Source organism: Sinocyclocheilus rhinocerous, unplaced genomic scaffold (genome assembly GCF_001515625.1).
Source record: "Sinocyclocheilus rhinocerous isolate Xijiao unplaced genomic scaffold, SAMN03320098_v1.1 scaffold3469, whole genome shotgun sequence".
Lineage (NCBI taxonomy): Eukaryota > Metazoa > Chordata > Actinopteri > Cypriniformes > Cyprinidae > Sinocyclocheilus > Sinocyclocheilus rhinocerous.
This window is the reverse complement of record NW_015638962.1, coordinates 17,014-29,440: the sequence shown is the minus strand read 5'-3', so window position 1 is coordinate 29,440 and position 12,427 is coordinate 17,014. Positions and strand designations below refer to the sequence as shown.

Below are 12,427 nucleotides of genomic sequence, written 5' to 3'. Positions count from 1 at the left end.
CAGGTTTTTAGAAGAAAAAAGCTTATCATTTAATGAATCAACAGCATGTCGGCTAATCTTCAACATGTGTTAACTAAACAATACTTTTTGATTGAACTATTTTTATAGGCAGAAAACGAAATATTCCTTCCTAGCAGCAAGTAATAATTCAAACAGCAGATCTATAAACAAGTATTACGCAGAACACACACGTGCAGCCGTCTGTCTCTTCTGTTGACTAATCGCTTAGCCCGAATAATACAGACCCTCTCATCTCCCTATAGTAAGACGATCTCTGACCACGCCTTCTTTCTTGGAGTATACATTTGGGCAGCGTTATGCAAATATTCCCACAAAGTGACGTTATATGTGAGAGAGAGTTTGATCAGGGCGTTTTCGGCAGCTTTCAGTCAGCCTTCCCTTTTAGACAGAAAAAAGTCCTTTTGTGGATTTGTTGTTTGAGCTTTGTCACTTTGCAGATTTTATACTTGCACAAACAGCTAAACTGTAAAACTTTGCTGTAAAAAAAAATGGACAAATTCTGACAGTAACAAACTGTTTTCCATTAAATTATAGGAAATGGTGCATTCTGGGTAATATTTGTTGTTTTGGAGTAGGTGGCCTACTGCAGTATAACTGTGAATTATCAGTGTTCAGAGTCGACACTCAGAGACTGTGTCCCAAATCACACCCTTCACCCTCATTCACTATTCCCTCACTGATTCTTGAGAAGTGGCACAACACAGGGTGCGGTATTGAAAAAAATAAAACCTTGTACTCAGAGAAATGAAACTGCGTTCTTGTATCTTAAATGTACTAAGCTAAAAAGCTTTGGTTTGATTCACTTTGAACTTTTCTCTTTTTTATCAAGATGTGCTTCTTTTAAAAAGTTAAATGAACAAATAAAACAATTAGTTGTTACCTCTATCCATTTACATTCACCAGGATCTTAATATTCAGATTTAGACATCTTAACAAATGATCCAAAAATGATCAGAACACATATGATCAGAATACAAACGAACTTTATTATGTATAGATATGTTTTATCCAGTGTTTTGTGTTCCCTCAGCCTTATGTTCCCTCAACCCTAACTCTGCTAGAAGTGTTGATTATCAATCCATAAAAGCATTATGTGTGGTCAGGTCACATATTTAGTATTTATACATTATTAGAAAAATTAAACACTATTTTATATTTAATATAATTAAAAATGACTTGAAAACCACAAAAATATGATGACTTTACGTTGAATGTCAACTCCATCATTGGCCCGTCACCAGCGTCAGACAGAAAATCTTACGGTGGTGACACCTGACGGTGTTGACAAATTTAGCATTTCTTTCACAAAACAAATGGAGTTCATGTAGTAGCCATTCTGTTTTGTTTTTTCTGTTGATGCTAGATGCTAATAGAACCTGCTTAAGAAGAATAAAATGATCTAAACATTTCAAATAATTTCCTCAGAAATTGGAGGATGGTGTTGGCATATCATGGTTGTGACAGGAAATATTAACATTAAGATTTTAAATATTCTAAAACTATAAACTTAGCAGAGCCTGTCTGACACTGATGTACTCTGCAGAGGTTAATGTGGCAGCCCCTGATATTCCCTGAGTTTATTACATTTTAATGAATGTCTAACTGTGTTGACAAAACGTGGGGACACAACTTTGAAACCTTATGAAACATGCATGTCACTGAAAAACAACCTTGCTTTGATATGGGATATTAATAAGTGTTGCTTTTGATAAAACAAGCTGTTTTCCCTACATGAGTTTACTAATACAGTCCACCTGACAGAGAGAATGAAGACACATGAGTGAATTCAGACGCAGATAAACACCTGCGGTTAACAAGCAGATTCACTGAAGAAAAGAGAAACGGCAGAAACAACAACTACAGCTGTAAGCATGTTGAATTAGCAGGCATTTAGTGTGAGAAGTTCTCCTATTCATTTTATTATTATTTTACATGATTCTTAGTGAACAAAACCCAATATGTATTTCTTTAAATATAGTGAATAATTCATCCACACAGAGACATTTAATAACTCATATTTTATAACTGTTGCTATATTTTATTTACTTGTTTATTTTACAAAGAGTTGCTTATTTATTTCTGGAAAGTGTCTGGTGACATTGGAGTGATTTAAAGCGCATTTTCTTCCAGTCCAACAGCAGCGAGTGGGTAAAGGACGATGGCATCTGGTGAGCAGCATTGTGACACACAGGAAGATGAAAAGCTGGAACGCGAGGAAGGTAATGAAGAACAGAATATCAGTCATGTTAAAGTTGTCATTTAGGAAATGTAATGAATCTCTCTATTTGTATTCCAGTCCAGAAGAGCAGCAGTGCTCACACTAGAGTCAGTGTTGGTCTGAATGCTCAGACGAGAGCGACTGTAATTGCTCCTGTACTCACTAATGTCACAGGCCCAGTGACCATCATCAGCAACACTGCAGGACACGGTACTGTCACTGTAACTGTGCTTACTGAGACACACTGCTTTCTAGCAGTCAGTGAAATAATGCTGAGTGATCATGAACCCTACTCCTATTAAACTTCATTTAAGAATTAGATTTATCTTCCTCGTCACTCGTCAGTTCAGTAATGATTGTTTCTCAGTCATCAATGGTCTGCACAGATGTGTGAAGAACTGGCACACAAACAGAGTCATGTCCTAAATCTTCAATCTTTATTGAGCCATTTACACATTTTGTGACATTTCTTCACTCACACATGTTCTCTATGGTGACTGAACATAAGGGAAGTGAATGGTGACTCATGATACACTCAGGAGGAGAATAACAGGGAGGCTTGTGAGAGACCTCTGAATCTCAGTTTATTTATGGTCATATTGTTCTTACGCAGACATACTTTACAGTATTTTCTTTCATGTATCTGTATATTTTGTCACACATTTGTTACTTCTGTCCTTTTCCTCTCTCTTCACAGAGCCACAAAAAATCTCAGAGACAGAGACGGCAGAGAAACACACCGAAAAACAAGGTGCAGTCTTATCAGTCATATTCAAAACTATGTTTTTTTTTTCATAATTTTCACTGTATAGATCACAGTTAGTGTAAGATTATCAATGGCAATGAATAAAAACACCTCCATGCAATGGCATTGTTCATAATGTTGGACAGATCAGGGTTGGGAGCATTATTAATATTAGAACGGAGATGAAATGTGAGAGGTGATGTACTCTATCACCATTTACAAATTAGGCATTGAAAAAAGTACATATGCCTGGATGACTTGATTTGAATGCATAAATCCATGAGAGACATGACAAATTTAGTGAATGAAATCGAAAACCTCAAAACTGTATTACCAAAGTCCCTTTAAGGCAAGTCATTTTACTCGGCGGCCATCTTTGAAACGCCTCTCAAGCAGCTATTCAGTCATGCAAGTGCAGCTCCTATCTCTTTGAATGGGGAAACATTGAATTCTCCAAAGCTGTTCACCAAGCTTACGATTACATTTGAAATCTGACAACAGTTGTCTCATAAGATTTGTTTCTTATGCTCAAGTGGTGTTAAAAAAGCTTATTTTCCAGGCTAGACCAGTCATTGCACATCTCAGGAAGCTGACTGTTTCTATAGCAACCAGAGCTTCTTAGTGCAGCTGCAGTGATGCGATGACTTTACCAATTAACAACTGGCTCTTTTATTCAGAAGCAGGACTGTTCCACCATATTGTGCCTTGCACTTTCTCCCGTTCAAGTACTATATGTGCACCATCTTTGTATTATTAAAGTCTGTGGTGTTACTTTCAAAAGTCATTTAATTACAATATGTTTAATTAATTCTGAAGAGATCATGCTGATGTAAAAGCTTTGTCATGTTTCTTTAAAAAAATGAAATCTGTTTTTGCCTTTTCCCTGTTTTATTAACTTAATCATCTTTTAAAACAGCAGATTTGATTCTAAAAAAATTCTTGGAAACTCACAAATCCAACATGAAGAATAAAGCAGGACATATTGTTGAGGGCAAAGAAAAAGCACATCTCCAGGATGTTTACACAGAGCTCTTAATCACAGAGGGAGATATGAAAGATGTTCATCAGGAACATGAGATTCTGAAGACTGATGATGCTTTCAAGAACAAAAAAACACAGGACAATCCAATCAAATGCAATGATATATTTACATTATTAAGGCAAAACAAATCAGGGGGGAATCATCTCACACATTAAGACGTCTCGTAGTCTCTACATCATGTGCCACATTCCTGTGTTCTGCTGGATCACAGCTACAGTACTTCAGGATATTCTCAGAGAAGAGATCATCAGCACAACACTCACGGAAATGTACATCCACTTCCTGCTGATACAGATGGACATGAAGAACCAGAAATATGATGAACAAGAAGAAAGAGAATCTACAAAGAACTTAGATTCAAACAGACCAATGATTTTGAAGTTAGCTAAGCTAGCGTTTGAACACAGGACAAACCAATCAAATGCAATGATATATTTACATTATTAAGAAAAAACAGTGAGAAAAAGATTGTTCTGACCAAGGGAGTCGCTGGCATTGGAAAAACTGTCTCTGTGCACAAGTTCATCCTGGACTGGGCAGCAGGAGACGCCAATCAGAATATACACTGTGTGCTCCTGCTTCCATTCAGAGAGATGAACTTAATGACCAATGAAGATTTCAGTCTCCACGAGCTTCTGCTGGAATTTTATCCTGAACTGGAGGGCCTGGAGAAAACAAAGTTATATAAGGAATGCAATCTAGTGTTTATATTTGATGGACTTGATGAGAATCGTCTGGCTTTGAATTTTAAAACTAGAGCATCACCAAGAGCCATTGTTGAGAAAAGATCATCTGTAGCTGTGCTGTTCACAGGTCTGGTCAAAGGGACTCTGCTTCCATCAGCTCTGGTCTGGGTGACCTCACGACCAGCAGCAGCCAATCAGATCCCTCGTCGGTATGTGGGTTTGTTCACTGAGGTGCGAGGATTCACTGACCAACAGAAGGAGCAGTACTTCAGAAAGAGAATCAAAGATGAGACTCTGGCCTCCAGAATCATCCCACACATTAAGACGTCTCGTAGTCTCTACATCATGTGCCACATTCCTGTGTTCTGCTGGATCACAGACACAGTACTTCAGGATATTCTCATCAACAACAGTGAAGAGAGCATCAGCACAACACTCACGGAAATGTACATCCATTTCCTGCTGATACAGATGAACATGAAGAACCAGAAGTACGATGAACAAGAAGAAAGAGAATGTGCAAAGAACTTAGATTCAAACAGACCAATGATTTTGAAGTTAGCTAAGCTAGCGTTTGAACAATTGAAGCAGGAAAACATTGTGTTCTATGAGAAAGATCTGAAAGCATGTGGTATTGATGTGAGTAAAGACACTGAGTTCACAGGAATGATCGCTGAGATCTTTAAGAAGGAAAAGGGACTTCATGAGAAGAAGGTCTTCTCCTTTGTGCATCTGAGTGTTCAAGAGTTTCTCGCTGCAGTGCATGTGTTCCTCTGTTACCTGAACAAGAACATGCAGGAGCTTCAGTTTTTCTTTGATAAGCCAGAAGAAAATTTCACATTGCAGGAGCTACTGCAGGAGGCTGTTGATAAAGCCATGGAGAGTCAGAGAGGACATCTGGATCTGTTCCTGCGGTTTCTGATGGGTGTTACACTGGAATCCAGTCAAAACCTGCTCCAAGGCCTGATCACACACACTGAAGACACCACAGAGAGCATCAGACAAACAACTCAATACATTAAACAAGTACAAGAAGAAGACTCTATCTCAGATGAAGCTTTAGTCAACCTATTCTACTGCTTGCTTGAGCTCAAGGATCATTCATTATATGAGGAAGTCCAGAGATGCCTCAGTTCAGATGCACATCCAGGAAGAAACCTCTCATCTTCAATGTGTTCAGTGCTGACCTACATACTGCTGATGTCAGAGAAGGTGCTGGATGAGTTCAACCCAAAGAGATTCACATCACAAGAAAACTACGAGAGACTCATTCCAGCTATGAGATGCTGCAGAAAAGCCCTGCGAGTAATTTCACTGACTGCTGTTTGATCAAATGTTTTATTCTACATCACTAAACAATTAAATGTCAAAATACTATGTAAAATATCTTGTTGTCCTGATTATGAAGGGTAAAATAAGTTTTTGCAGAAACACTGAACATCAGAAAATAATCAGCATAACCTTCTGTTTTGGCAGATTTGACGGCTGTGGTCTTAATGAGACATGCTGTAAAACTGTATCTTCAGCTCTTCAGTCATCAGACTCTCATCTGACAGAGCTGGACCTGAGTAACAATCACCTGCAGGATTCAGGAGTGAAGCTGCTGTATGATGGACTGAAGACAAACTGTCAGCTGCAGATACTGAGGTTTGATTTCAAACACTTTCATTGATTTTTACCCCCATTAAATTAATCATTAAAAATCACATTGCTAACATTGCAGTGACATTCACTGAATCACTGTGTTACAATATGTGGATTAATTGGCGTTTCATAACTATAGCTAGCAGATTTTCCTGTTTATATTGTAGAATGAATGTATCAGTGATGTTTCTCCAAGGACACAAGGCAGGCAATGTCTACTCAAAAACCTGATGAGAAAACAATCAGGGTTTCCAAGCATCCTGGAAACCTGGAATTTTGTAATGCAGTTTTATGAGAAATGAAATAATACCTTAATTTCCTTAAGTGATTCTTTTGAACAGTTTGTTTTATTTTACAATTTCATATCAATTTAAAACATGTTCCCTTTCTTTATGCATTTATTATAGTAGCTCTATTTTCGCTTCATCAATCAAATCCTCTGCACACTGTTATATTACTTTCTTATATTATATTACTTGCCTCATTTCAGTAGGACAGATTCAGTGTAAGACAGACATAAATATTAGTATTGTAATTTAACTATGTATGTAATACATTTGAACTATTTGCCAATAGTATTTTTATTTTAAAAATATGTATGCATTCACTCTTAATTGGAAATTGCCTAATTTGCACTCTGACTCTATATAAAGTTGAATATTTTGGGTCACTGGATATTACTTTACTGTTTGCTGTTTCTGTGAACAGTAAAACCCTGTCTTCTTGATTTGATGGTTATTTTAATCATTCTGACCTTAAAGAGCACTCTTAGACCACTGAGGCCTAAAAAATAACGTTTTTGGTCATTTGAACAACAAACTGATCGGTGCATAATGGAGTGCCACAGAGCAGCATGAAGAATATCAAATATTGAGGTGACAATTTGTCCACACGTACGTGGATTACTCAATTAGCTGAATTTTATTTTTTGACATGATCCAGGATTAAGTTCTTCAGAGCTCATCATGATATTGCTGTCATAACAACAGTTCCATTAGATCAAACCTGCTCAGGAGTGGCTTATTTCACGTAAACCGTATTAGATTGTATCATTTACAGTAGGTGGACAACCAAAATGCCTATTACCGCCGCGTGTACTGCCGCCGCAAGGCTACGGCGTTAACTGCAAGTCAGTCGTGTGTTAAAGTCGTTCCCGAAACTTCCGCCAGGTGGCGGAAAGAGACTGTTTGCAAACTGACTGGAATTATATTTTGTTTTGTAAACGGAGTTCAAATAACGAAATAAAACAGCAATAACATTATAATATAACATTCTAACATCCTTAAAAATCATTAGAAAATCTATTTAAAATAAATTTTTAGAAAGTTAATTTCAAAATGTGAGATAGTTGTAGACTGCAGCCTAACGCATCCAAAAAAAAAAAAAAAAGAATTACATTTACACAAAGGCTCTTACTGCATGTTATGGTTATTAAACAGTCATTATGAAAACCATTAAAACTACACAATTTCCTTATGTTGTATTAAGGGGCTTTCATTCGATCTACAGGCTAATGAAAGTTTTTGAACAAAAAATCCTGAACTTGGCCGTTGGTCCTCTGTACAAGGCTGCACGTTCATCAGACTCTATTCACGTCACAATTTACTCTGACTCACACCATAAAAAAATTTTTTTTTTAATTGTGAGAAATTAAGATTAATAGGCTAAAACTGCTACATGAAAACCTAGAAATCGTACAAAAAGTAGGATATTAACTTGGAATGTTTAGATTGCATTTAAGGAGGTGTGCATTATGCCATAAAGAAATAGAACGATTGAAAAGGTGGCTTATTGTTGAGTGTTATAGGCTAGGCCTAGTTCTAACACATATTTTGGCACTATAGTCACATTAATATCACAAATTATGAAAGGCTTGAAACTTACATTTAATAATTCGCTGATGTAGGCCTATTTCATCCTCTGCCCGAGTCCGACTGGAGCCCGTGTCTTTTTTCTCTCTCTCGCTTCCTAATTACACAGCTGCTGTTGAAGCCATTAAAATAGTTCAGTTTTGTTTTTAATTGCAAAGTTATATTTCTTATTGTTTCATTATTATTTAATTTAGAAAAATGTATGGAACATTTTTTGTTTGTTAAATTCAAGTTTTGTTTTTTTTGAGTGATGACCAAGCGGATAGCGGCAGACAAGCTGAGTTGATCACGTTTGATCATTTTAGCCTTCTCAAATCATCACGACTTGCTTAAAATAAAATCTGTAGATATAAAACACTTAAAGCATATTACAATGTTAGTTTAAACATTTAACCTAGATAAAAGTGTGCTTTTAGGCGTATATCTAAGCATTTATGCGGAGAGTGGAAGCTGAAGCACGCTTAATTGCATGGAGGCGCTAGCGCAATCACTTAATTTTGTTCTTCATAACAGTGGAAACAACTTGAAGTAGCCTAACGCTGTCATTTTTGCTCATACAGATAAGACTGATACTTCATTTGGAACTGTAAATGGTGTACCCTTATTTTTGTGTGCACTCACAATATCAATAAAATGTTTTGCTTTTGTAAAATAGAGAAAGGGAACAAGGGTTACCATACGTAACCGAGACGTTTGTTTTCTCTATTTTACAAAAGCACAACGTTTTGTTGATATTGTGAGTGCACACAAAAATAAGGGTACACCATTTACAGTTCCGAATGTGTCGAGTGTACGACAGCTGTCCTCCAAAGCAGATAAAGAGCTGTTCAGAACGTCTGAAACTCTTGAGTGCAATCTAGGTATGTGCATAGGGCTCGCACTGGGCACAACAGAGACAGGTCGGGGTCCCCTTCTTGGAAGGGGATAGCTTGCAAGGTTACCACCTGATCCCTGAATGGAGTGTTGGGAACCTTGAGCACATATCCAGGCCGAGGTCTCAGGACAATGTGAGAGTCTGCCGGCCCAACTCCAGGCATGATTCGTTAACAGAGAGGGCTTGGAGATCCCCCACCCTCTTGACAGAAGTGAGCACAGTCAGGAGGGCCGTCATCATGGAGAGGGCACTGAACTAAACTGACTGAAGGGGCTCAAATGGATCTCTCTGTAAGGCCTGCAAGACCACAGAGAGATCCCAAGAGGGAGTGAGATGTGGCCTCGGAGGGTTCAACCTCCGGGCGCCTCTGAGGAACCTAATAACCAGATCGTGCTTCCCCACCGATCTGCTTCCCACAGTGTCGTGATCAGCTGCAATCGCGGCCGCGTATACCTTAAGTGTAGAAGCAGACAGGTGCCTGTTCATGCTTCCTTGGAGGAAGGAGAGCACAGATCCGATGCCACATCTCCGAGGGTCCTTCCCCTGGGAAGAACACCAATTCACGAAAACGCGCCACTTCAGGTCGTACAGCCGCCTCGTCGAGGGGGCTCTGGCCTGAGTAATGGTATTCACCACTGCTGGTGAAAGGTCTCTGAGTTCCTGCTGGTCGTGTCCAGGGACCAAACATGAAGGTTCCAGAGATCCAGGCGCGGATGCTAAATTGTGCCCTTGCCCTGAGAAAGGAGGTCATTCCTCAGGGGAATTCACAAGGGAGGAACTGATGCCATGAGCACGAGCTCCAAGAACCAGGTCCTGTTGGGCCAATAAGGGGCCACAAGCAGGAGCTGTTCTTTGTCCTGCCTGACTTTGCATAGTGTCTGTGCAATGAGGCTCACTGGGGGAAATGCATACCTGAGTAGGCCCCTGGGCCAGCTGTGAGCCAGTGCATCCGTGCCGAGGAGAGCCTCGGTCTGGGAGTACCACAACTGGCAATGGGTCGATTCCGATGAGGCAAACAGGTCTACCTGTGCCTGGCCGAACCGACTCCAAATCAGCTGAACCGTTTGGGGGTGAAGTCTCCAATCGCCCCTGTTGCGAGAGGAGATCCGCTACACGATTGAGGTCACCTGGGATATGATTGGCATGCAGAGAGCTGAGTCTGTGCTGGCTCCAAAGTAAGAGATGGCGGGCGAGTTGTGACATGTGATGGGAGCGAACACCACCCTGGTGGTTGATGTATGCAACCGTTGCTGTGTTGTCCGTCTGGACCAACACGTGCTTGCCTTCGATCAAGGGTCGAAATCATCTCAAGGCCAAAGGACTGTCAACAGTTGATATGCCAATGCAGCCGAGAGCCTGTCCAGACTACTGATGCTGCATGCCCATTGCACACGGCACCCTAGCCTGTCTTGGAAGCATCTGTTGTAACAACAATATGTCTGGACACCTGTTCTAAGGGCACTCCTGCCTGTAGAAAAGAGATGTTCAGCCCGAACAGCCCGTTCAGACATGGACAGCCTGAAGGGAAGAACTTTGTGCTGATATGCCCGTCCTTCGAAGGCAAACCAAAGAAATGGCTTGTGCCTTGGTAGGATTGAGACATGAAAGTATGCGTCCTTCAGGTCTATTGCCACAAACCAATCCTGATTTTTGACACATGTTAATATGTGCTTGAGGGTTAACATTCTGAACGGAAGCTTGTGAAGGGCCCGGTTCAGAGACCTCAAATCCAGAATTGGTCTGAGTCCCCCAGCCTTCTTGGGTACAATGAAGTACGGGCTGTAAAACCCCTTCTTCATTTCAGCCAAGGGGACAGGCTCGATTGCACCCTTCCCAAAGAAGGGTTGCAACCTCCGCCCGAAAGAACAGTCGGATTCTCGCCTCATACTGAGGTAAACAGAATGCCCCTGAACTTGGGCGGATGCCTGGCGAACTGAATCGCATAGCCGAGCCGAATGGTTCTGAGGAAACATCGGAAGGGATTGGAGAGGCTTAACCAAGCATCCAGATCCCCTGCCAACGGCCTCAAAGGAACCACGTTCGACATACCTCAGGCAGGGTTCCTGTGGCTGAGCGGAGTGGAAGGCGCTGTGGTAGGAGGTGAAATGTCCTTTAAAACACACCGTGCCTTGTCCGCAGGGTCTGTCATATGAGCCACCGACGGATGAGGGAACATGGGTTCGCCAGCATGCATCGTGTTGGCTGAGTGACAGACCCTTTGCATCTGAACGTAAGGAGACAGCGCAGATGGAGGCTGCAGGAGCAGGACCTGACCCACGCTGAGGCAGGATGTGTTTGATGGCCTCCGTCTGCTTCTTTACCGTGGAGAACTGCTGGGCAAATTCTTCCACGGCGTCACCAAAGAGACCAACCTGTGAAATGGGGGCGTCAAGAAAGCGTACTTTCTCGGTTACCCGCATCTCAGCCAGGTTGAGCCACGGGTGGCGTTCCTGGACCACTAGCATGGACATCGCCCTCCCCAGAGTCTGCGCCGTGACCGTCGTAGACCGGAGGGCATAGTCAGTCACTGAGAGCAGTTCCTGCAGTACCTCTGTGTTAGGACCACCCTTGTGCAGTTCTTTCAACGCTTTGGCCTGGTAGACCTGCAGGATGGCCATAGCGTGCAGGGCGGACGCAGCTTGTCCAGAGGCCGCATAAACCTTTGCCACGAGGGACGAAGAGAACTTACAGGCCCTGGACGGGAGTCTCGGGCGGCCCCGCCAGGTGACGGTGTTTTGCGGGCAAAGATGCACCGAAATCACTCTCTCCACCTGGGGAACCTCTGTATACCCCCTCCCTGGACCCCCATCGAGGGTGGTGAGGACAGAGGAACCAGTTTATCGTGTTCTGGACGAAAAAGGGGCCTTCCACGATTTCGTCAGTTCCTCGTGCACTTCCGGGAAGAAAGGCACCGGGGCCGAGCGCGGCTTAGTTTCGCGCTCAGCACCCAGAAACCAATCATCCAGCTGCGAACGCTCGGGGCAGGGTGGGGGAGACCACTCCAGCCCGATGCTCTTGGCTGCCCGGGCAAGCACGGCTGCCATCTCAGCATCAGCCTTGGACACTTGGTACTTGCTCAGCTGAGTCATCCGCTTATGATGGCTCAAGCCCGCCCTCCGATTCTGCAATTGACAGCTCGTCCTACTCGTGAGCCCAGAATGAGAGATTGAGACCGCCCAGTGACGGTAAGCACAAAGCAAGGGAAGAACGGGAAGCTTGCGGGGATTGCCCTGACGAAACTAATCTATCCTCCCCAGGCTCTTCCACGGTGCACATCGCTGTGGCCTCATACCCGGAGGTAGAAGGACCAGAGCGGCAAGCAGCCG

General features: G+C 42.0%; 1 protein-coding gene and 1 long non-coding RNA gene across 2 annotated transcripts in view; one reads left to right on the top strand and one right to left on the bottom strand.

Annotated features, from left to right (window-relative positions):
* Positions 1-160: 160 nt before the first annotated feature.
* Positions 161-12,427, bottom strand: part of LOC107750397 (uncharacterized) — a 23,508-nt gene continuing 11,241 nt past the window's right edge. The window contains exon 3 of the long non-coding RNA XR_001641143.1: positions 161-224. This is a non-coding gene — a long non-coding RNA (uncharacterized LOC107750397). The remainder of the gene's footprint in view (positions 225-12,427) is intronic.
* LOC107750396 (protein NLRC3-like) lies at positions 1,866-6,419 on the top strand. The gene is made up of 7 exons (XM_016565755.1): positions 1,866-1,886; positions 2,152-2,240; positions 2,318-2,449; positions 2,937-2,990; positions 3,901-4,144; positions 4,475-6,013; positions 6,189-6,419. The coding sequence occupies exons 2-7, from the start codon at positions 2,180-2,182 to the stop codon at positions 6,382-6,384; spliced, it is 2,226 nt and encodes a 741-aa protein (XP_016421241.1). The 5' UTR covers positions 1,866-1,886; positions 2,152-2,179; the 3' UTR covers positions 6,385-6,419.

Excerpts from the sequence above, each read along its gene's own strand:
- LOC107750396 (XM_016565755.1), top strand. The coding sequence starts at position 2,180 with ATGGCATCTGGTGAGCAGCATTGTGACACACAGGAAGATGAAAAGCTG. Across the intron at positions 2,241-2,317 it reads AAAGCTGGAACGCGAGGAAG|TCCAGAAGAGCAGCAGTGCT; the intron begins GTAATGAAGAAC and ends TTTGTATTCCAG. Across the intron at positions 2,450-2,936 it reads CAGCAACACTGCAGGACACG|AGCCACAAAAAATCTCAGAG; the intron begins GTACTGTCACTG and ends CTCTCTTCACAG.